Source organism: Sinohyriopsis cumingii, chromosome 7 (assembly GCF_028554795.1).
Source record: "Sinohyriopsis cumingii isolate HCF-2022 chromosome 7, ASM2855479v2, whole genome shotgun sequence".
NCBI lineage: Eukaryota > Metazoa > Mollusca > Bivalvia > Unionida > Unionidae > Sinohyriopsis > Sinohyriopsis cumingii.
Genome location: NC_142967.1, coordinates 20792463 through 20819991, shown reverse-complemented (window position 1 = coordinate 20819991; position 27529 = coordinate 20792463). Strand labels below are relative to the sequence as shown.

The 27529-nt window shown below is 35.8% G+C and overlaps 1 protein-coding gene across 1 annotated transcript; it reads right to left on the bottom strand.

The window, feature by feature from the left end:
* Window positions 1-1849: 1849 nt before the first annotated feature.
* LOC149794841 (uncharacterized) lies at window positions 1850-19658 on the bottom strand. The gene is made up of 3 exons (XM_089964495.1): window positions 19236-19658; window positions 16274-16462; window positions 1850-9624 (listed from the first exon to the last, which is right to left on the bottom strand). The coding sequence occupies exons 1-3, from the start codon at window positions 19471-19473 to the stop codon at window positions 9236-9238; spliced, it is 816 nt and encodes a 271-aa protein (XP_089820621.1). The 5' UTR covers window positions 19474-19658; the 3' UTR covers window positions 1850-9235.
* Between the last annotated feature and the right edge of the window lie 7871 nt (window positions 19659-27529).

Below are 27529 nucleotides of genomic sequence, written 5' to 3'. Positions count from 1 at the left end.
ATACGTCAACGTTATCCGAAGATGAACTAACAAAGTTAAAAGAAAAAGGTTTGTTAGGTTTGCTAGAAGAGCGACAACAAGCTGAAGCAGAAACTGCTGTAAAATAATTATTGAACAAGCTAAACCATAAAAAAAATTATTAGAAAAAAATAGATGAAGAAGAAATAACTCAAATGAAAGATAAAAAATATCTCAACCATAGAATTATCACAGATAATTGGATTTCTTTAAAATACACAATAAAATTACTGATACTGAATACGATATATTTCATTCTAATTATATCAGAAATTTTAAAGGTAACGAGATTGTTAGTTTAACACGAAATATTGTTGATGATTTAATCGAAAAATTAAAGTTAAATTGTGAAAGTAACAGAAGAAATATACACGACTAATACAGAATAAATATTAGAAATGTATAACGATTACCGAAGCGGTATTATTGCTGGATCTTAAATACATGCTATTAAAATAAAAAAAATTACGAGGAAGGTTTTACAGATGGTAGAAAAGGGTTAAACACATTTGCTAAAATGAATTGACGAAGAACGTATAGACCAGCGGCGTGGATATAGTGTCAGAGTAGTTACGTTGACACGTGAAATGGTTGACCGACTGATGTTGTTGATATCATCGAAAGAAGCAGGAAATACAAGTACGGAATTCGACAATGAAATCTTGGACATACTTTATCATCTTCGCGCAAATAGATCATTGACATCTTCCGAATATGAGAGTTTACATAGCGATCTTCTTTTAACAGGTCAAATATTTTATCTTACCGTAAAAAATAAAAGATGAGTCACCAACACTACGACTTGATTCCTCACAATTAACCACCGTCAGCGTAAACTTTGCTGTCAATTATAATTCACCAATCGTACTTGATCCTGCACGACAATACGAATTCAGATCAATTTCGGCCACATCATGATATTCCATGGCTAATGCCAAAACAGGCATCAGCGATAATTTTACGCTTAATACGGGCGCCTGGACATTGCTTAAAATACCACAGGGCACGTACAACGTCACTGATCTCAATAAGACGATAAAGGATTTTGGATTATCCGATTTCATTACCTGATTTACACAATGATTATCCGTTTTGAGTCAATGTCTTATCCGTTTTGAGTCAATGTCGATCGACTATAGTTTATTATCTGATAATCAGCAAACGATACCCATCGATAGAAAGAACTCGATGTTCTGAAAGATAGTACCTAATTTGTTGGATAAGTGTAATTACGTTATTCATTACACAAACCTGTAGCAAGCAGTAGATCCGGATTTGATTTTATGGAAAGTTCATCATGTATTACAATTTAATCAGATGCCGTGGATGAAAGGTTATAATGACTCAAACACTAGCAGCAGAACTATTGCAATTATCGACTTTGCGAAAAACTTTTTCAAGTTAATGAACAATTCAGTCTTTGGAAAGATAATGGAGAATATCCAATATACGTGTCAATATCGAAATTGTTAATGGTGTTGATCGACGAAACAAACTTGTCACCGATGATGATTTTGTCAGCATGAAAATATTCAATTGAAACCTTGTACAATGAAGAAAATCAAAATTTTAAGTTGAATAAGCCAATTTATGCTGGTGCTGCCATACTTGATTTATCAAAATGATTCATGTACGATTTTCATTATAATTTTGTCAAGATGCAACGGCGGTCAAGTAAATTATTGTTTACTGACACAGACTTGTTAGTTATGAAACAACATGTGAGGATACTTATCAAGAAATTTATGATAATCTGCAACTGTTTGATCTCTCAGATTATCCTTGTGACAGCGGGTTTCAGGATAACACAAATAAGAATGTAATCAGAAAATTTAAAGATGAAACAAACTTTATTGTAATATTCAAGCTTGTTGGACTATGAAGTAAAATCTAGGCAGTTGGATTAGCTAGCAACAAAGTAACCAAAAAGCAAAAGACACACCATAACGATATGTTAAATCGCAAATGAATTTCAACGATTATAAATATGTGCTTGATGGAATTCTAGTTTCATCAGAACAATGGCAATTAGAACGAATCATCACAAACTAGAAACTGACATTATTGTTAAACGCAGTCTGTCAAACTTTGATCACAAACGGTATTGTGAAAACGGAATAGGTACACTAACACTTGGTTCAGTATCAAACACATTAATGGGATCTTGACATATTGATGTCTGATTTCTAGAACTGTACTGATAGGGTACGAAATGTTATCTAAAAATAGTAAATAATGTTTAAAACATTTACAGTGACAGATAGCAGTAACAGTGAAGTTAAAAATCTTATAAGCTGACAATAAGCCATTGACAGATGAAATAGCTAATGAAACTTCCAGAATACATTTTGGTAAATTTGATAAACTTTCACCTTTTACATTTGACAGCAGTGAATATTTTAGATACATGTAATTAGAACAATTAAGATCGGTGTTATCAGAAAGATATATAAACTTCCATGATCCTATCAGTAAACAAATATACACAAAAATAACAATAGCTCGATCAAAAGCACATTCTCCTAACAGAAAATATACACTTAATAAAATAGCAATGAAAGATTTATTTGAATGTCGTCGAATAGTAAGTTAGCGAACTATGTTTTATCTTTACCATCATGACAATGAAATATTTATATCTACCGTTGAGACATTAACAATAGGCGAAGCTGTTTAACAATTTTTATAAAGTATAAATTTTATCTAAACTTTATCTCCGATGATAGCAATTTCTTGTAGTAACAGATAGTGAGTGTTTCTGGCAAAGTAACCCTAAAAATCATCCAAACAAATACTTTCGCGTGAGCAGCCATAAGCGCAGTCACCACAATGATAACACTGAGCCAAGCACTGGCACGGGGTGTCCTTGGGGGTGGTGGCAAAATGATAACTTTGTATTTGTTAGGGCAAAAAAACCCAGAAACCCCACTACCTGTTATTACTTGCTTATTGAATAATACAGCCCTGCAATAAGAATGAATATGTGGTCCATGGGTTTCAAACCATGGAACAGTGTAATTGTAATGGTCAATTGATATAGGTAATTTGACACATTATAAAAATATTAATGTCGATGTTGGAACTCAAATAAAATTATGAGTACTTTCGCTTCGACCGATAGTTTGTCGAAAATGAATATTCCATTATAATGACTGTCTTTATCATGAGAGTTGACTGTGGATGTATAATCAAATGATCCATTAATTGAAAAGGACCTGCATCCCACCCCAAGAAGATGGCACTGGTGCTCTGCTGGCCGAAAAGAATTTCTTGGATTCCATTTTGTCTCATTAACTACTGAGTACTAAAACCATCTCCGATATTGCTGAGAAACTCCACCATACGAGACCAACAAGTAGGTCTCCACTTTTTATTTCTTTGTTCTACGCTGTCAAAAAAAAAAACAACAGAGACCTATTTGTTGGTCTAACACCATACCAAATTCAGAAACAAAACTATTTTTTCATGTTTGAGTTAGTATAGCTGCAGTATATTTGTAAGTGTAATATAATTTCCTTTGTCATGAAATTTGACACTCAACCAGATATCTTGGAAAGAAGAGGACATAACCTAGATGTCTCTCACATGGTCAAGATATATAAACACATCTCAAGGTGGTTAAATTTATTAGTAATAAAAAATTCCAAAGTTGTCAAAGTGGCATAACTCAATTTATTCTCAAGATATATCCACAGAACTAGGTAAAATGATCAAAATCCATATCCATAAACTAGGGTAAATGAGCAGAGTCCACATCCATATACCAGGTCAAATGATCAAAATCCATATCCATAAACTAGGTCAAATGATCAAAATCCATATCCATAAACTAAATCAAATGATCACAATCCATATCCATAAACTAGGTTAAATGATCACAATCCATATCCACAAACTAGGTCAAATGACCACAATACATATCCATAAACTAGGTTAAATGATCACAATCCATATCCAGAAACTAGGTCAAATGATCACAATACATATCCATAAACTAGGTTAAATGATCACAATCCATATCCACAAACTAGGTCAAATGACCACAATCCATATCTATAAACTAGGTTAAATGATCATAATCCATATCCACAAACTAGGTCAAATGGCCACAGTCCATTCATACTTATTTATGTTCTCATGTTTACATGAGAGTACAGCTTCTATACCATAGTACTGTTATCCTTTGCACTGGAATTTAAGTAAATACAAATTCAAGTCAAAATACATTAGCACATAGAGAAGTCACAGTTTTCGGTGACTCAGTGAAGTAATGAGTACTATAATACAAGTAGTGGATTGTGACATGATGGTAAGGTCCTTTGACGTGACTGTAAATTCTTTGACAGGTCTGTAAGGACCTTCACATTTTATATTTATCTTGTGCTTATTGTTTACATTTATTTGGAATGGTTTATCTTCCTAAATTGTTGTGTCCAGCATCACAAAGTCTGACTACTGCTTGATGTCCAGCATTACCAAAGTCTGACTACTGCCTGATGTCCAGCATTACCAAAGTCTGACTACTGCTTGGTGTCCAGCATTACCAAAGTCTGACTACTGCCTGATGTCCAGCATTACCAAAGTCTGACTAGTGCTTGGTGTCCAGCATTACCAAAGTCTGACTACTGCTAGGTGTCCAGCATTACCAAAGTCTGACTACTGCTTGGTGTCCAGCATTACCAAAGTCTGACTACTGCTTGGTGTCCAGCATTACCAAAGTCTGACTACTGCTTGGTGTCCAGCATTACCAAAGTCTGACTACTGCTAGGTGTCCAGCATTACCAAAGTCTGACTACTGCTAGGTGTCCAGCATTACCAAAGTCTGACTACTGCTTGGTGTCCAGCATTACCAAAGTCTGACTACTGCTAGGTGTCCAGCATTACCAAAGTCTGACTACTGCTTGGTGTCCAGCATTACCAAAGTCTGACTACTGCTTGGTGTCCAGCATTACCAAAGTCTGACTACTGCTAGGTGTCCAGCATTACCAAAGTCTGACTACTGCTTGGTGTCCAGCATCACAAAGTCTGACTACTGCTTGGTGTCCAGCATTACCAAAGTCTGACTACTGCTTGGTGTCCAGCATTACCAAAGTCTGACTACTGCTTGGTGTCCAGCATTACCAAAGTCTGACTACTGCTAGGTGTCCAGCATTACCAAAGTCTGACTACTGCTTGGTGTCCAGCATTACCAAAGTCTGACTACTGCTTGGTGTCCAGCATCACAAAGTCTGACTACTGCTTGGTGTCCAGCATTACCAAAGTCTGACTACTGCTTGGTGTCCAGCATTACCAAAGTCTGACTACTGCTTGGTGTCCAGCATTACCAAAGTCTGACTACTGCCTGATGTCCAGCATTACCAAAGTCTGACTACTGCCTGATGTCCAGCATCACCAAAGTCTGACTACTGCCTGATGTCCAGCATTACCAAAGTCTGACTAGTGCTTGGTGTCCAGCATCACCAAAGTCTGACTACTGCTTGGTGTACCAAAGTCTGATTACTACCTGTTCCCCAAAAAAGCATAAGTAAACAACTGACTTCAGGTAGCAATTGCAATGTAGACATTGGAAAACGTATTAAATAGTTACAAATATGATCTTTATAAATCTTGTAGGCAATGAACATGCCAAAAAAAAAATGAGATTTTATCTCATAACTTATAAGCATTATTGTGACAAGTTAAATTTTGGTATATACTGAATATTTAAAACTCTATGGAGGCTATACGGAAAGCAAATATTTTATACAAGTTCACTAACATTAGAAAATGTAAAATTCTGCTATGCCTTCATCTCTCTCTCTCATATCTCTCTCTCTCTCATCTCATCTCATAATTGGGGTCAATTCAATTTAGTGCTATAACAATAAAAGAGGAAGAAAGTGTCCCAAATATTAATTTCAGTCATTCCCTTTAGTTAAATGAACCATATTTTCAAAAAATTATTTCATTAAACAGACTGCTCTTCTTAATAACATTTCAATATTTTAAGAACACACTTGATCAATTTATTCAGTTCAGTTCAGTTTTGCCCGTCACCCTGCAAGGCCTATATGGCCACTCACAAAAGATCACCAGAGACTCCTGTTCTGTGCCATTCTCTCGAGCTGACTCCAGCTGTGACCCAGCTTAGTGATGTCCGCCTCAAGCTCTTATCACCAGGTGTTGTGACTATACAGTGATCAGACACAGGCTTTGGGCAACTGACTTTGAAAGAAATCACTTACCCAAACTTTAAATCATCCTGGTCAACAAGCCGATTTAACTTTACCATTATTTTGAAAATCTTGGCCCCATCCAGAAAAAATTAAAATAGTCAGTCTCATTTGCTTATTAATACTGTTCCCGAGACTTGTTGCTGAAATGAGGCTACTTGCAAGTAACAATACTGCTCATGTGGTGAATCCAAGTAATTGTGACACAAACCTCTGCCTTCCCAACTGTATGCCTTCACATTGATATACAGTCTGGGAATTTTATCTTGATCTTTAGGCATGAGTATCCGAGGGCCTCGGAGTAGTTTCATTTTCTGGATGCTGAAAATACATCCATGTTTCTCGACCAAAGCTGAAAGTTGCTTTTTTATATCTAACTGGAGCTCAAGTTTTATAATTAGTTCATGATAGTACTGTGGATGTGTCACGATGTGTCACACTTATAAAAATCCATAAGTGCTAATGATAGGTAACCAATCAAATATGGAAAAGAGAAATAGTAGTTCCCCGCTCATAGGTTAATTCTTTGCTATTTACACATAAAGTTGATAGTATAAAAATTTTCTTGTGAAAACCAAACATTTCCAAAAACAAATAAGTGTAACAATGAAAAATACATTTAACAAGAATACACTGTACGGTCAAAATAATACATGGAATCAGGCAAATTGTGATGGCTGGTTGTATTTTCATTTAATGGCACTTTGAGTAAATTATTAGTCTTGGATAGGAAAACTTCACCCAGAGGTTGGATAGGAAAAATGCACCTAAGGTTTAGAATTTTGCAATAGAAATAATGATCGGCAGAGTGACTGATTGAAAATTTTCAACCCAAGTGTGGAATTTTCCTACATAACACTGATAAATAATTTAAGGACTTTTTCTCACTTTCCTGAAATAAAATTGAGGGTCATAATGGTGTATTGTGAATACTGAGTGAAACTTCAAAAAGCAAAACAAACATTGATAATGTCCACACCTCAAGATGAAATGCAAAAAAGTCAGGTTTGCACAGAAAAATTAAGTTTAACAATATTTAAACTCACACTGGCATTAAAAAAAACTGGTTCAGTCTGTTAATGGCAAAACACAACACATACTGGCATTGACAGAACAGAGGTTGAGACTGCCAATGGCAAAACACAACACATACTGGCATTGATAGAACAGAGGTTGAGACTGCCAATGGCAAAACACAGTGACCACATTTTAAACTTACCCATAAGATTAACAGTTAGGACGCAAACAAAAAATAAATGATTTAGCTTTGATCTAAAATTTATTCATCCTTTATAAACAATAATGAGAATATTAATGTAGTAGAAAGAACAGTTACAGCAATGGTCTTTTCAATTTGAAATCCAAATAAAGAAACTGTACAGGCAGATCGATTAGTGTGTAATTTCAACCACTGCTCCATTTAGTATGTAAATGTGTTGCAAACAAGTCTATCCTGATTACTGTGATAAAATTCTCTGACAATGATGCAAACCAGATAGTTTTGTCACACTGTGGGCACTATGCTTGCAGTAGAAGGTCATGTGATGAAAGACAGCAGTCATGTGATACTATAGATATCATCCAGTTGTCCTACAATGCAAAACATGATCGTACAAACAAGGGTGTGAGAAAAGTGCCTTTCTCCAAGGACATGATGAGGGAGACAACTCAGGATGGTCTGGATGATCAAAAAGGTTCAAATTGTGTACATGAAAAATAACTATAATTGCCTTATTGGGCCATTTTCATATCAATGCAGATGTGCCTGCTACATTTTTTCTACCACAAGTCTAATAGTTGCAAAAAGTTTAACAACCTGCTATAATCAGATAATGGCTAGAATACTAATCACATCATAGACTGATAAAGTCTGAAAAACTGAATAGCTGATTCAGAATTAGATGTTATATGGACATAAAGACGTGTGGACAGGTGGTTATACAGACTTACCATTGATGAATATTGATGTGGAGAGGTACAGAACTATTGATGGATATCAGCAAAAATATATGTGCCCTTCAGTTATCCCAGTTGGGCATAAAAATAAAGCTCTGGAGATAAATTCAAGAGGCATTCCAGATGAGTTACAATGCCATAAAAATTACTGACTCATCGCTGACCTGCATTATTTAATTTCCACTTTTCACACTTTAACTTGATCCTATTCTCTGCCAACTATTCAACCATGTAATGAAGTTAAAAATACACCACTGACTGTCTTTTAAGTGTTTCGGTTATGAATTGGGTAAAATATTTGTTCCTGTGGTTTAAAATAATGTGTGTGTGTGTGTGTGTGATAAGGACTTTTAACATAGTTTTAAAAACAATTCAGTCATATCACTACGATGTCTGCAGTGTGGCAGTTAATAGTGATGTCTAGCACTGGGGCATCGTGCCGCAGACATGTAGTATGATGTCCCACCCAGTCACATTATCCTGACACCAGACCAAACAACCCTAACACTAACCTCTTAATGCTGAGCACCTAGTAAGGCAGCTGTCAGTACCATTTTTTTAAGCCTTTGGTATGACTCGGCTTTGGATCGAACCCACAACCTCACGCTTCCAATGCGGATACTCTAACCACTAAAATAATGGGCTATAATGATGATCATTTCTTTCTTATGGCAACCTTTGCACTAATGTCCACAGACTCGCAGGAAATGTGGATCCTGCCATTTTTGTACTGGAAGCATATTCATGCTGATCCATATTTTGGAAGTAATGCTTAATGTAGCATGATGGGTCAATACAGCTAAATACAGAAATGTCAGAAATGGACATGTAACATACCAATGTTATAAATATCCAAAAACTGACATACACATGAACTGTATTATATCTTGTTGAAGGATTCTCGTCGTTTCTCATTATGCTATTATTGACACAACCAACACTGAATCTTTACAACTGGCTTTTAACAGTCCTGTTTTTTTTCACACAACCACAAATGACTCTTTACAACCAGCTTTGTTTAATCATGCCAAAGAAAAAGAAGAAAAAAATTAAATATGTTGCTTCTGGGGCAGCATTGGGGCTCGATCCTCAGTAGGGTTCCCTTGATTTCCAGGATAGTTTGGAGGTGGGCAGTAAGGAGGAGGTTCACTAACTGGGTAGTATCCCCTTTCTGTCTGCTCAGCCACTGCTGCAGTCTGAATAATCATCATTGGTATCTGTTGTGTGGTCAGTTGCATACTGACCACTTCTCTTCTGTATTGTTGCCTAATAAGACTAAAAATTAGGAGCAATGTAGAAATCGAGAAGCACACACCTCCAATCCCTCCAAGAAGCAAAGCATATGGAAATCCAAATCTGATTCCAAGTACTGTATGGAATTGGTAGTAGTGAAATAACTCATTCGCAAATCGTCCCATTGGTAACAGAATCAGCACAGCTGAAATATATTGTACAAAAATTATAAATATTTATTTTGGGAAATATTCCTAAGATGACTATACAATTTTACACCACCCTAAATATGCCTAAGATGACTATATATGTTTACACCATCCTAATTATTTCTAAGATGACTATATATGTTTACACCACCCTAAATATTCCTACAATGATTATATATGTTTACACACCCCTAAATATTCTAAGATGACTATAAATGTTTACACCACCCTAATTATTCCTAAGATGACTATAAATATTTACACCACCCCAAATATTCCTAAGATGTCTATAAATGTTTACACTAGCCTAAATATTCCTAAGATGACTATAAATGTTTACACCAACCTAATTATTCCTAAGATGACTATAAATGTTTACACCACCCAAAATATTCCTAAGATGTCTATAAATGTTTACACCAGCCTAAATATTCTTAAGATGACTATAAATGTTTACACCACCCTAATTATTCCTAAGATGACTATAAATGTTTACACCACCCTAAATATTCCTAAGATGACTATAAATGTTTACACCACCCTAATTATTCCTAAGATGACTATACATTTTTACACCACCCTAATATTCCTAAGATGACTATATATGTTTACACACCCGTAAATATTCCTAAGATGTCTATAAATGTTTACACCACCCCAAATATTCCTAAGATGTCTATAAATGTTTACACCACCCTAAATATTCTTAAGATGACTATAAATGTTTACACCACCCTAATTATTCCTAAGATGACTATAAATGTTTACACCACCCTAAATATTCCTAAGATGACTATAAATGTTTACACCACCCTAATTATTCCTAAGATGACTATACATTTTTACACCACCCTAATATTCCTAAGATGACTATATATGTTTACACACCCCTAAATATTCCTAAGATGACTATATATGTTTACACCACCCTAATATTCCTAAGATGACTATATATGTTTACACCACCCGAATTATTCCTAAGATGACTATAAATGTTTACACCACCCTAATATTCCTAAGATGACTATATATGTTTACACACCCCTAAATATTCCTAAGATGACTATATATGTTTACACCACCCTAATTATTCCTAAGATGACTATATATGTTTACACCACCCTAATATTCCTAAGATGACTATATATGTTTACACCACCCTAAATATTCCTAAGATGACTATAAATGTTTACACCACCCTAATATTCCTAAGATGACTATATATGTTTACACCACCTTAAATATTCCTAAGATGACTATATATGCTTACACCACCCTAATTATTCCTAAGATGACTATATATGTTTACACCACCCTAATATTCCTAAGATGACTATATATGTTTACACCACCTTAAATATTCCTAAGATGACTATATATGCTTACACCACCTTAAATATTCCTAAGATGACTATATATGTTTACACCACCCTAAATATTCCTAAGATGACTATAAATGTTTACACCACCCTAAATATTCCTAAGATGACTATATATGTTTACACCACCCTAAATATTCCTAAGATGACTATATATGTTTACACCACCCTAAATATTCCTAAGATGACCAGATATGTTTACACATTTAGTGATATCAGTCTGGGTTTTGCAACACCATTAGTTCAAGCAGAAGCATGCCGATCGAGGTCTTTTCAGGGCCATAGTTTTCACCTGAATAGGGCTTTCGGGGTTGGATTGAAATCCAAGGGTAATAAGTTACCCTTTTTTGTGTGCCACTCTACCAATTAAAATTGGTTTGTCAGTTGCCCTTGGTACAAGCATTTGCTTTTGCATTATTTGTACATAAACATTCTGGCATAATATACATGCTATGATACTTTAGTTCCGTAATTGATATTGTATCCTGAGTGTGAGTGTTTTGATTTTTTATGAAGCTTTAACAACTTTTTCAGTCATATCATGACTGCAGTGTGGCAGCTAATTGCGACGTCTAGCACTGGGGTATCTTGCATGTCCCACCCAGTCACATTATCCTGACACCAGGCCGACCAGTCATGACAGTAACACCCAGTCACATTATCCTGACACCAGGCCGACCAGTCATGACAGTAACACCCAGTCACATTATCCTGACACCAAGCTGACCAGTCATGACAGTAACACCCAGTCACATTATCCTGACACCAAGCTGACCAGTCATGACAGTAACACCCAGTCACATTATCTTGACACCAGGCCGACCAGTCCCAACACTTAACCTCTTAATGCTGAGAGCCAAGTGAGGCAGCTGCTAGTACCATTTTTATAAGACCTTGGTATGATTCGGCTAGGGTTCAAACCCATGACATCCCACATCCGAAGTGGATGCTCTAACGATTAGGCCATTGGATACTGTATCCTGAAAGTTATTGTCTGGATATACTCTTTCGAGATGACAATATTGGGGACATCATACAAAATATTTTTTCAAAACAGAAATAACTGTCTTTCTATTTGATAGCAATAGGCATGATTGCAGTTCAACTTCTTAATTCTGTCTTTTGATATAAATCAGGGACCTTCCAGCTTTATTTAGTTTTTTGTGCTACAGGGGCATTTAATTTCAAGTATAATCTACGTATCATTTTGTTGATGACCTTATTGACAATTAAATCTGAATTTTATGTTGATTAAATGAGATGACTGATGTTGTTAGGGAACAAAATGGCCATGCAAGGTGTACATGCATGTTGTATTGTAAGTATATGCATATGCAATTGCGATATCTGTGAAAACAACACATAAATGCATTCAGTTATAATCAAATTCAACGGATGAGAAGTAGAACCTATTCAATTAGACAAATATATTATTACTTAAACTAAATGCTCAAACTTTCCACTTTGTTGTCCCAACATTTTATTTACTGTATATAACAATGACTCTTTCTGATTATTATGTCTAAGTGCAACTTAATACCAATGCATTTCTTTAATTTTTATTACTATCATTATTATTATTATTATTGTGTGTATATGTACTCTGTAAATATGCTGAGGGTCACACAACCCACTATGTTAAATAAACTCATTACTATTATTATTATAATAACTTATTTATGTTACAAAGTTTTGTGTTGCAAGGGGAAGAACCATAATGTGTGGTTCGAAATAGTCCTTATCACAAATTACTTCCAACCGCTCTGGTGGCCTAGTGGTTAGAGCATCTGCCTCGGATGTGGGAGGTCATGGGTTCGATCCCCAGCCAAGTCATATAAAAGACTTACAAAAATGGTACTAACAGCTGCCTCGCTTGGCGCTCAGCATTAAGAGGTTAGTGTTATGATTGGTTGGCCTGGTGTCAGGATAATGTGACTGGGTGGGACATCATGCTACATGTCTGCGGCATGATGCCACAGTCCTAGACATCACTATAAACTGCGACATTGCAGACATCAGAGTGATATGACTGAAAAATCATTAAAGCTGTTAAAAATCCAAATCACACACCCACACACAAATTACTTCTCTTGCTTTCCTGTAATAAAAGATGCCAAGTACTTGCATGCCCTGCAGTGTGAACTATGATTTAGTTCAATAAACTTAATCAAGACTTCTTTAAGGAATTCCTTAAACCAAAAGAGTTTGCAAATGCAAATGAACATTTCTGCAAATGGACCAGAGTTTAAGGACTTTAACCCAGACACAGCTATCAACTTCTGGTTTAGTGCTGGTGCATGTGGCAGACATATACATGGACATATTTTCAAATCCATCAGCTAAAAACATATATACATGAACCTGAAGAAGCCAAATGTATAACAACCAATGTTTTTGACAAGTTAACTTCTTTTAAGGAATAATTATGTTGTACATTATTTCATTTGTTTTTTTCTATGGATTAAGTACATATGTCTCATCAAATCTCGGCAAGTGATTCCCATTTTGGAAGCCGTGAAAAGTAAGGTGGCACTAGTGAAGAGTAAGGTGGGACTAGTGAAGAGAAAGGTGGGACTAGTGAATTTTCTGAAACCACTTGTCCTGGACTAGTGGTTAAAAAAAAATTTGCTCAGCCCTGGCATTACTAGTTATTCGAACTCTCCAAAAAAGATAATAAAGGGGTATATTGTAGAATAGATTTGCAATAAAAGGTTAATTATATCCAATTCAAAACAGAACAAGCACTTAAAAGATAGCATATGTATTGCAACTGACTGGGGGTGGGGGTATGGAATAACTTGAATAAATGTAATAATAAATTTAACGAACTGTCAAAGTCGGACCTTTTTAATTTGACTATGAAATTGTGATAAGATGCTTAATACAAGAAATATGACTAAAACATGAATGTATGTGTTTGATTACGTGTAACATATGCAATACACAAATGCTATAACATGCTGGTCTTCATAACTTTAAGGGGCCCAGAGTGGCCGAGTGGTCTAAAGCGCTCTCCGTTATGGATCACTGCCATCTCACCTCTGTCTGCGTGGGTTCGAGTCTCGGATTCAGCCAATGTGGGTATGTGAGAAAGCTTGCCAGTAGCTTCTTGTGGGTCGGTGGTTCTTTCTGGGGTTTTCCCGGGTTCTTCTTCCACCATTAATACTGGCCACCATGTATAGCCTATCATGTGCTGAAAAATGGCATTAAACACTACAACAACAAAAAAAAATCATAACCTTAACGTAATCATTCAGCAAAAAATGGATGACCCACGGAGTAAGTATTTTGAAAGTTATCCCTAAATTCTTAGTGTGGCAGTAGATAGCTGCTTATTTATGTGGCACAATATTACTTTTATATTAACCTTGAATCAATAGCAGTGAACTGAACTAATTCCTATTATTGTACTATATATATGTAATTCCAGTCTATTTTTGAGAATAAAGAAATTAAAATTTGTAGACTTGCCTTATTTTTATAAGTATCTATCAGCTTTTTAATGTCATTCAATAAAGCTGTAATTATAACTACCTCTATACAGTGTTATTTTTATTTGGTGAAGAGATGTTGATCGAGGCGCTAATGTTGACAGCTATCTGCCGAATTTCGAATTTCACTCCTATTTATACTCTTTGGAAAATAGTCATGTGACGTAAATTTAACCAATCATTGCTAGTTTGGGACGCCGAACAGGTCTGATGGTACCAAACAGATACTCTACAACCAGCGACACAAACTGAGGGTTAATATACAATTTAACAATCATCACTTGTCTGTTTACATTAGCAAATATATAAACATTGCATATTATGTCGTGTCTGTCAAACGTCAAAGTTCATGAAGTAACCAAGACTGTTAAGCTTGAGTGAAGAGTACACAACTACCAATGAACACTGATAACACTGAAAATATATTGACCTGCATAAAAATGAAGAATACACTATTAAATATTCAAAACATACTTATACTAGTATAAAAGAAGGCCTGCACTTACAATCAACAAGTGAAATTTAATAAAAAATGTGAACTTTATAAATTTACTGTGTGGAACCAGTCATGTGATCTAGTGTCAGCCATCTTGCGTGCAGACGTATGTTCGTGATGTCAGCTGTTGGAGCCATCGAGCTTAGTGCTATTCAAATGATGATTTGGATGGGAATTTAAGTGTCATAAACATATTTTTGGGTGTGACAAATTCTATAAAATAAGACTCCAAAAGATTTTGTGAGTATTTAACAATGTGCAAGGTTGAACACAATGACATTTGTTACCACATGACCAGCAATCACACCTGACATAAACATGAATGGTTTAATACAGATATCAAAGTAAGTTGCAATCTGAACATTTCTAATACATTACAACGTTTAAATTCATTCTTTCAGCAGTTTATATCTTCATTGACATGAACAACATGTTAAATTTATGACACAGCAAAAAAACCCATCATATTACAGCTTTAAAGCCCCCAGGTCTATTACAGTGTATATACAAATCGATTTAACGGAGTCCATGAATTTCAAATTTACAACAGAAAATGACAAGGTTTTTAAATTCTATGTTTGTATGTCTATAATGAAACAAAAAGACTAGTTGACCAATGGTCTTTGGTCTTCACTTGCACATACCGAGATGTAAATTTTGTTGGATAAGAAAACATCAAAAGGCCTCCGAACTTTAAAATGCATGTGGTGTTTTGTTACGGTGACAGACATAATAAGTATAACTAATTAATGATAATATTTGAAGGTATGGTCTGTGCAGTACTTTGTCCATTTCTTAATAAACACCAGTAGATATTGTAATGACAATAAGAGAGCTTATGCATCAATCGTATTTTCTCACCAACAATTATTAATTTCTGTGAAAACAAAATGGCAATATGGTATTTTTGATCTTTTTTGCAAACACAAATCTTCTTAGTAGAAATTTTACGTCCGATAATTTTTGAGTTTTCGAAAAATACAAAGTGATATGTACGAAAAATTATGATACATTTTAATAATTTTGATTTTGATAACTTTAGCCATTGGCTTCCATTTTAATCTTAAACTTCTATATCTCTTGTAATCAACAATTCCAATTTTATGAAATAAAATATATTTAAACCACAATAATGCAATGCTGAGATCTGATGGAATACAACATTTAACCATACTGGCCTTGGGCCAGGTGAGCTAAAACACATGCTCTGATCATATTATTAGTATCATCAGAAAGGAATTACCTTTTTCAATCAAACTATACCTGCTCTATATCTTACCAGCAATTAAATTGGCAACAAGACCAACTGCAACCAGTGTCCTTAAGTATCTATACAATGAATAGCTCCCCTGCTGCAGCCGGCCGTGCTTGAAAATCTTGTAACAGACGGCTAGCCCAATCATACCACTCACTAAGGACAGAGTCATCTCAATTTGGTTCACCACAAATGCTGTATACGTGAAGTTAACTACAAAGGAAAGAAGAGATACATATCAAAATACATACATAGATTTAGTTTTTAAGTATTATCTATATATATACTACAGCACAAAGATAATCTCTGTGAATTAGAGGTTAATTTCCTGAAATATACTTATTTAAATATCATTGTATCCCTTTGTGGTTCAAGATTGAGAGTCAAAACTCCTCTTGTTATCAGAACTGGGGGTCAAACATTATATTTGGGGGTCTCCAATGCACAAATCAGGGTAAAAGGAAACAATGAACATGCCAACCCCTCTTCTAAATAAAAAAACGCGCAAAAACGAAATGAGCCATTGCAAATCACTATGTATGCTTTTTACCACATATTCTAAATAACCATTCCTTATTCTTAACCTCATTTCACCTCAACTGTGTCATTAGGTGGTCCTTATTCTTAACCTCATTTCACCTCAACTGTGGTCATTAGGTGGTCCTTATTCTTAACCTCATTTCACCTCAACTGTGGTCATTAGGTGGTCAAGATGGGCATCTTCCTTATATCATACGTCAATGTAATTTTTAAACATCTGACCTCTGGTCACTTCCAAAAAGACTGCATGGTTGGTACCTAGTACTAATATTAGTACCCCATACTCCAACCTTGTGGACGGGGCACTAACATGAGCACATATGTGTCGAGCAGGCAGGGTGTGATTCAAACCCGGCACTCTTTTAGCCTAATATCAACAATTTGAACATATTCCTTGCACATAATGAAATAAATTGAGTAGTCCTCTTATTTAATACCAGAAGAATCGCAAATCATTGTAGAAATTGTTGTAAACTCTTGTTTACCTTTCTTATCCAATATTTTTTATTAGATCGTCTGCCACATTAGTTCAAATAAAAATTACTTCCGTTCTCAGCCTCGTTTGTTTGTGTGCCATATAAGGACAATGGGGCCTTATATGGAAACATAAACAAATTGTAGTAAAAATATGGTGCGGTTTGAGTCAGAAATTCTGAGCATTAAAAGTAAATATGGTTTATTGGCAAGTTTGAAATTCCACCAAGAAGCCATTACTCACCACTTGATTGATAATAATATAGCATAGAATATCCAAATATGGTCTGGCAAGCCTTATACAGAAAAGAGGTCATGGCAAGAGTATCGCGTTATCTTTCATGATGGACACGGTGAGGTTAGTGTAACCATGCCAATTTATTTTATTGTGTTAGAGCTTAATAAATTCATTGGCCTACATTTCAGTTGACTGGAAAGCGATGAAAGCTGGGAATGCCGAAATCGGGTTAAATTGAAATATTATTCTTTAATGAAATGAATAAAATTATATTATGCTTATTGGAAATGTAAAGCAACGTTTCGTTTCATTCAAGAAACATATCCGTCACACAAACCTACTTCTGAACATTGCGACTACCATCGATTTGCAACAAATTCAAATGCATGTCAACAGAACATGAAGATGCGTCCATTAATGATAGTGTCATATTTTCATTCCGCCAGGATAAAGACAGCACAGTAAATATCATCATTGGCAACTCAGTCTCAAGAGACCATGCGAATAGCACCCTTAGGGTGTTGTCTGTCTCTGTAGGCATTGTCTGCTGTGGCTGTGCAGGCCTATACGTGAGTGACAGTCCCTATTGCAGTTGGTGCCGACATACTGGGAAGTCTGAGTTACTGTGGTTGCTGCCACATTCTTCTTCTTTCTCTCACGTTTCTCCGCTGCCAACTGGCCTCTCCTCACATCAGCGACTGATATGCCATTGTTTAACATCAGTCTCCAGGTGTCTCAATCCTTGGCCAGCTCTTCCCAGCCATTGAGTGAAATGTTGCATGCCTTCATGTCCCTCTTGCATACATCCTTGAAACGGAGTGAGGGGTAGCTGACTCTTCTCATGCCAGTGGCCAGCTGTCCATATAGGATGTCCTTTGGCAGCCTTCCATCCTCCATGCGTCAGACGTGTCCCAGCCATCGAAGGCGACGTTTGCTCAGCAGGGAGTACATGCTGGGTACTTGCACGCTGAAGGATCTCGCTGTGTGGAACACGGTCTTGCCAGCTGATTTTCAGGATGCGTTTTAGGCACCATATATGGAAGGAGTTGAGCCAGTGTTCTTGCCTCATGTAGGTACTCCAGATCTCACTTCCATATAGAAGGGTGCTGAGAACGCAGGCCTGGTAGACTTGGACCTTAGTGTGCTCTGTCAGTGCGTTGTTTTCCCACATCCTCTTCGTTAGTTGTGCCATGATGGTGTTTGCCTTTCCAAGCCTTCTGTCCAGCTCCATATCAAGCGAGAGAGTGTTGCTGATGATTGACCCCAGGTAGGTAAAGTTGTTGACTGCTTCCAGGGTGATTTTGATGGAAGGGGCAATGGTGGTATCTTGCACGCTGACATTTGTTTTTTCCAAGCTGATGGTGAGACCAAACTGCATGCAGGCATCAGCAAAACGGTCTCCCAGTCTCTGGAGGGCTTCCTCGGTGTGGGTCACAAGAGCTGCGTCATCTGCAAAAAGCATCTCCCTGATGAGCACAGCTCTCACTCTGTAGTTTTTCAGTCTTCTTGCGATTCTGAAGCGACAAAAGACGCGTGAGAAAAAGTCGAATCGAGCGAAGGGTTGTGGTCACACTTGCACTCCTTGTGTTTATTTATATTACCGATAAGGGGATTTCATACTGTCAGAGATTTCGCCGTACTTTATTGATAAAACGTCAGACTCCTGTGGTAGGACTAAGGAAACTAGGACTACCATTTATCCACCAGCATATCCAAAACAATTTGCTCACTTACACATGAGAATTTCCTCTTCTTGGCTGAAGTGACTGGCGTCAGGCATGATATTCTTTTCTACGGCATTTCGCCAGGTGTCGCAAACTGTATATTTCAAACAATAGTACCAGAGACCAAGCTGAACATCTTCCTTCGTGCTGGTAAACTCAAAAAGCATCCATCCTGGAAGAGCGTAACATAATGAAGTTAAGACGACCCCTGTCAGAGTAAGGATCAAACTTACTTTTAAATTATTCATATCTGGGCACTAACTGAACAACAACTATTAAAATACAGTAACCTATCTTCGTAAATATTACTTATTCGCCATACATCGTTCAGCTTCGCAAATAGTGCATGAATTATCTCCCTTGCTAAATCCACACAAATAAATAGACTACACTAAGATGCAAGGACGGATGGAAATCCGCTTCCAAAAATAATTGCCTCCATACGGAACGGTTGATACATAGTGCACAGTCTCTGTGTTAATTGTATCAGCTGACCCTCACTGCACAGCGATAAGGGACAGTTGATGTATACATTGTAACAACTGACCCTCACTGCACAGCGATGAAAGATAGTTAATGGTGTATACTTTATATCAACTGACATGCATATCGTTTAGATTGTCTCCATGAATCATACGTGCAGGAATAATCAATTTAAATTTGCATTAATTTTCTTGCAAAGATACGCTCAACGATTGATGCAGATTCCATATAATAGATAACAAGATTGAAGAGAGGACGTTTATTTGAAACCAGTGGATATATTTCATTGAGTTTCCACAAGTGGAACAAAACCTCAGTATTTCATCCACGAGATGAAATATATCCATTATTCACTTGTAAAAAAACACGTTTTTATTTTTATTTTATGCTCAAACATATTGGCTAGCAAGATGTAATATATAACAGGCTGTAGTAGCAGATGTCTTACTGGATCCCGCGTAATGTCCGCGGTTTACCGTTCATGACCTGCTGTATTTTATGATTATTCAAACAGAACATATAAACAGTTACATAATTAACCTTCAAAATAGAAAAGAAAATGGAACAGTAAGAAACAAATAACTCGTGCTTTTCAAGATTCGAACTTAAGTTGCCTTTAATGGGAGGCCGCCATTTTTACCACTCGGCAACCTAAGCATCTAAGAATGACTCCAAATTTCACGGTTATCCTGTTATCTACTCGGCAGTGTCATTATTATGTATCGCATTTCATTCCAGTGAAATCTTACAATTGGTTTTCGTGGAAAATCAACTAATTTACGACATAGCATAAAAAAACAAAAGCGCACTTCCATACACGTGAAAGTGCATTTGCAATCGCTTGATGTGCCAAATGTTAAATGGTATATTCCTGCAACATCAAACGCCTACCCAACAATCTGTGATTTTTCTTTTTCATTTTGTTAATGAAAGTAAGAGGGTTGTGATCAAAGAATTCATTAATCGGAGTATGAGCGAGCCTAATACTTCAAAGTGTTGCAAAGCCAGTATCAAAGTCATCCATTCCTTTTCGATTTTGGGAATAATTTCTCTAATGCTTGCTTATATTTTAAGCTTCAATCAATTTTCCACCAACCCCTACACCACTTGCACCTACGTACATTTTAAATAATTGACCTAACTTTGGAGCTGAAAGAACTGGTGCACTCTTACAGATGGCTTTTAATATCTCATAAGCCTCCTAACTTTTGTCAGACCAACGAAACTTGCATCTATGACTTAACAAACTGGCTAGGAATTTAGCACTTTTGGAACAAAAACTGAGTACTGTTTCCAATAATATCCAGCCATACTTAAAATTGCATGTACTTTTTACTAACAGACACTGGGAGTTCAGAGATAGCATTTTCATGAACTTTTACAGCTTCGACTTGACCGTGTCCAACAAATGTCCTAAACATGTAACATAATTGATTCAAGATATTGTTATTATTGTCATTGACACCTAAATAAGTAGCCTAGGGAGTTTCATAGACTAGACTAAGATACACCTGTAAATATGACTTTTATGAGGAAATTTTGATAGTTCAGTAACCATACGTCACCAGCAGATACTCGTGTGGTCTCCAATTACAGACTGGGACTTGTGTGGCTTCAGCTTTGTAAGACCCAAAAGGAAAAAGAGGGTCACTATGATCAATGCCTCTTGCTTGATCAAAACCAGGACCAACAGTGTCGTTATTAAAATCTGACCAATGAATTAGTCAGCGAAAGGAAGAATTTCCCGAACAACATCATTTTAAAGAGCTCCTTTTGCCATAGCTATGTTAGCATCAACATGTATATATAAGAGATTCAATCTCAACAGGTCCAACTTTTTGATCCCATCAAGGCTTGTCTGCTACTATAGGATTAACCACGGCATTATCTCCAGATCGGTCACTGCCTAGTAATAAATGAATACGTGAGAATTATTTATAAAATCAAAATAATGTTGACGTGTTATCACCTCGGTTATAGTATGACACCCAGACAGCGTAATGTTGCACGTCACATTACGACTCTTAAAGTAAATAACAGAAATGAGCGAAAATCACCAAGCTTTGTGAAATTCAACAAATAATGTATCCCCTTAAAATACAAAGTGAAAATGAATGTACTGATTGCGAATTAAATTCCAACTAATCCCATAATCAATGATTCAGGTAGGATATAAAATGTACTTGATCTGGACAAGGTCAAATCCAAAAATACAATTATCCATAGCATAAAATGAATACAAAATTACCAAACAAAGCAAATGAGATATACACAACAGCTCCCCTAATAAAGAAAAAGAATGAACTATTACTCATCAAATTCCGTTGATTTTTGTTTTTCATTGAAGTATGGGGGCTGGAGTTACTAAATACAACACTCAGAGAAGAAGCTCAACTAATTTTCACTTCAAAGTGTTGTACATCCAGTATCAAAGGCAAACATTCTTTCTCGACTGTGGAATAATTTATCTGGTGCTTGTTAAATTTCTCCGAAACATAACATGATGGATGATCTACATCATTTAGTCTTCCTGAATCGTTAGTGCACCAATCCCAACATAACTTACATCAACAGACATTTTAAATGATTTACTGAAATTTAGAGCTCAAAGAATTGGTGTACTCTTAAGTATGGCCTTTAAGTTATCGAAAACCTCCTGACATTTTTCATACAAATGAAATTTGGTTCTCTTACTTAATGAATTTTTCATGGTTCAGCAATTAAGGAAAAATTGGAATACAAATTTCCGATAGTATCCATGCATACCCAAATATTGCATCAGTTGCTTTTTACTGATAGGCATAGGTTAGGTAATTCAGAGATAACCTTGACATTAGAACCTATAGGTTTAACTTGTCCATGTCCCACGATATGTCCTAGAAATGTAACACAAACACAGCAAACTCACTTTTGTTTAAACTAACTGTAAAATTTACATCAGTGTGTCTGTCGAAGAATGTCCGCATTGTCTCTAAGTGATCTTTCCATTAATGTAAGCATTACAATTATCTGGACCAGATGCAATCAAGTTCTTTAAAATGTTGAAAAGTACAAGGCGAGAAATTATTTCAAACATCAAGACTTTGTATTGATAAAGTCCATCTGGAGCTACGAATGCCGGCATTTCCTGAGGCCTTTCCGTCAGTAGAATTTGCCAGAATCCTTTCAAAAGGTCAATTTGGTAACCTTTTTTGCATTTCCAATTTGTCAATGCAGTCATAGATTATTGGCGACGGAAATTAATCTGTTTAGGTCATGCTATTCGCTTTCTATAGTCAGCGCACACGCGGAAAGTATTATTTGGTTTCGATACAAGAATGGATGGTGAACTCCAGTCACTTCAACTAGGTTCTGTTGAAATCATTCTCTAGCCAATACTGAATTTCTTATTGAAACATTAGGGTTCATCCTGTACGGATGCTGTCTCACAGGCGCGGAATCTACACTATAAATTTAATGGTAGATTTTATATGTGTAGGAGCATCTGGAAACAAGTGCTCATATTCAAAGAATGGCTGGTTTTCTCCGGAACAAGCACAAAATAAGATCACATAATAACAATGTTTTATCCCTTCCTGTGAACATAGCCTATTTACGGGGGTAAGTGTGGGTGGGTTGGGTCTGTTTCTCGTATGTACACCGTTTAATTATGATACATACATGGGCAGAATTTCATGAAATCTCTCCAGCTTCCACATTGTTATGAGATAGACAATCAAATGTTAATAGAAGGATGGAATGACAATGTGTTAACAGAATATGCATATTTTTTTAAAGATCATTGTAAAAGAATGCATCAATTGTCATATCATAACTTAACAAGACAATAGAAGTGTTCCTAGCTTTGACCTTGACCTTAAGAAAAAACAGAATATGTTGTGCAAAATACTTTCTATTTATCAATTACATACACTCTTACTAATACCTTAAACAGCTTCAGGAATACAGCCTATATACAGAAAGAACATGCTAACATTAAATATAGAACCATGCAAGTGATACATGAAAGGCTGTCAGATTATCAGGGATATTAGCATAGTCAGTTTCATCTCCCTGAATATGGTCTGTTTTTTTTAGGTCAAGACATGGCAAGAAATATATGCATATTGGAATTTGACCATAACCGTATGGCTAACAGTATGAAAGTCCAAAACGTAAGTATGAAAAACTGTTCAGTGTCGGCTAATACTTCTCTTAATGGCTTGAAGTTACAGCCAAGACGTCACAAGAAAGTAACCTTTAGACTACTGTTACCTTAACTTTGCAACTGGTATCTTCTTAGTGGTACAAGACAAACCGTACAAATTATTTTATTGTCATTACTTGAACAGCTTCTGAACTTCAGCCTAACCATGAAAAAAAGCATTGACCTTTAAATTGGAACATAAAAATATTTTTGTGGCATTAACTTGTGTCATGGTACATGAATACAATATGTTTTTATCTCACTATCCTTGAAATTGTGTGAGGTATAGCGGAGATCCAAAAATAGATAACGCTAATCTAAACTTTAACGAAATTGCAATTTAAAAAAAATGATACGTTCCAAAGTTATGATTTATGACACAAAAGGAAAGTAAACTTTACACATAACGTAGATCTTAGGGATACGAAAATGCTATTTATACAGATGATATGTACCTGATTGATCCCCAACCTATGATTTTACATAAGAAAACGTTTAAATTCCGGGATCTTTAGCAAAGGTTTCTAGGTGACAGTTTGGACACGAAACATAATGTTTACCTGAGAACTGAGAACTGGCCTTACAGATAGTTCCATTGACATGCCAATCAACAACACCAGATAATGATATATACCTTAACCAAGTTTCATGTCACCAAATCATGATGTACAACTTTACCAAGTTTCAGGTCAACAAATAATGAAGTACAACTATACCAAGTTTCATGTTAGCAGATCATAAAGTACAATTTTACCAACTTTCATGTCAACAAATCATGAAGTATAACTATACCAAGTTTCATGTCACCAAATCATGATGTACAACTTTACTAAGCTTCATGTCAACAAATCATGAAGTACAACTGTACCAAGTTTCATGTCACCAAATCATGATGTACAACTATACCAAGATTCATGTCACCAAATCATGATGTACAACTTTACTAAGCTTCATGTCAACAAATCATGAAGTACAACTGTACCAAGTTTCATGTCACCAAATCATGATGTACAACTATACCAAGATTCATATCAACAAATCATAACGTAGAACTATGCAAAGTTTCATATCAACAAATCATGATGTGCAACTATACAAAGTTTCATGTCACCAAATCATGATCTACAACTATATAAAGTTTCATGTCACCAAATCATGATCAACAGCTATAACAAGTTTCATGTTAACAAATCATGATGAACAACTATACCAAGTTTCATGTCAACAAATTATGATGTACAACTACACCAAGTTTCATGACAACAAATCATGAAGTACAACTTTAAAAATTTTCATCTCATCAAATCATGATGTTCAAGTATACTGTTTCATGTCAACTCATCATGTAGTAATGTGATGTGATTTTGATTTTTAACGTAGCTTTAACAATTTTTCAGTCATATCGCTACGATTTCTGCAATGTGGCAGTTTATAGTGATGTCTAGCACTGGGGCATCATGCCGCAGACATGTAGCATGATGTCCCACCCAGTCACATTATCCTGACACCAGGCTGACCAGTTCTAACACTAACCTCTTAATGCTGAACGCCAAGCGAGGCAACTGTTAGTACCATTTTTAAAGTCTCTGGTATGCCTCGGCCTGGGATCGAACCCACGACCTCCCGCATCCGAGGCGGACGCTCTAACCACTAGGCCACCGGAGCGGTCCATCATGTAGTAAAATGTTACCAAGTTTAATGTCAACAAATCATGATGGACAACTATACTAAGGTTTATGTGAACAAATCATGATCTACAACTATACTGTTTCATGTCACCATATCATGATGTACAACTGAGAGCTGGACTTACAGGTAGTTCCATTGACATGCCAATCAATAACACCAGATAATGATATATACCTTAACCAAGTTTCATGTCAATAAATCATGATGTAGAACTATACCAAGTTTCATGTCAACAAATCATGATCTACAACAATACCAAGTTTCATGTCAACACATCATGAAGTAAAACATTACCAAATTTCATCTCAGCAAATGATGAAGTACAACTATACCATGTTTCATGTCACCAAATCATGATATACAACTATACGAAGTTTCGTGTCACCGAATCATGATCTACAACTATACTAAGTTTCATGTCAATAAATCATGATCTACAGCTATGCCAAGATTCATGTCAACACATCATGAAGTAAAACGTTATCAAGTTTCATGTCAACAAATCATGAAGTACAACTATACCAAGTTTCATGTCACCAAATCATGATGTACAACTATACGAAGATTAATGTCAACAAATCATGATCTACAACTATACTAAGTTTCGTGTCAACAGATCATGATGTAAAGATATGCCAAGTTTCATGTCAACACATCATGAAGTAAAACGTTACCAAGTTTTATGTCAAGAAATCATGATGTACAGCTATACCAAGTTCAATGTCAACAAATCATGATCTACAGCTATGCCAAGTTTCATGTCAACACATCATGAAGTAAAACGTTACCAAGTTTCATGTCAATAAATTGTGATGTACAGCTACACCAGGTTTAATGTCAACAAAGCATGATGTACAACTATACTAAGCTTCATGTGAACAAATCATGATGTACAACTATACTGTTTCATGTCACCATATCATGATATACAACTATACGAAGTTTCATGTCACCAAATCATGACATACAGCTTTGCTAAGTTTCATGTCAACACATCATGAAGTAAAACGTTACCAAGTTTCATGTCAACTGATTATGATGTACAACTATACTAAGCTTCATGTGAACAAATCATGATGTACAACTATACTGTTTCATGTCACCATATCATGATATACAACTATACGAAGTTTCATGTCACCAAATCATGACATACAGCTTTGCTAAGTTTCATGTCAACACATCATGAAGTAAAACGTTACCAAGTTTCATGTCAACTGATTATGATGTACAACTATACTAAGCTTCATGTGAACAAATCATGATGTACAACTATACTGTTTTATGTCACCATATCATGATATACAACGATACAAGGTTTAATGTCACCAAATTATGATCTACAACTGTGCTAAGTTTCACGTCACCAAACATGATCTACAGCTATGCCAAGTTTCGTGTCAACACATCATGGAGTAAAACGTTACCAAGTTTCAGGTCAACAAATCATGATCTACAGCTATGCCAAGTTTCATGTCAACACATCATGAAGTAAAACGTTACCAAGTTTTATGTCAACAAATCATGATGCACAGCTATACCAAGTTCAATGTCAACAAATCATGAAGTAAAACGTTACCAAGTTTCATGTCAACAAATCGTGATGTACAGCTATACCAAGTTTAATGTCAACAAAGCATGATGTACAACTATACTGTTTCATGTCACCATATCATGATGTACAACTATACGAAGTTTCATGTCACCAAATCATGACATACAGCTTTACTAAGTTTCATGTCAATACATCATGAAGTAAAACGTTACCAAGTTTCATGTCAACTAATCATGATGTACAGCTATACTAAGCTTCATGTGAACAAATCATGATGTACAACTCTACTGTTTTATGTCACCATATCATGATGTACAACGATACGAAGTTTAATGTCACCAAATCATGATCTACAACTATACTAAGTTTCATGTCACCAAACATGATCTAC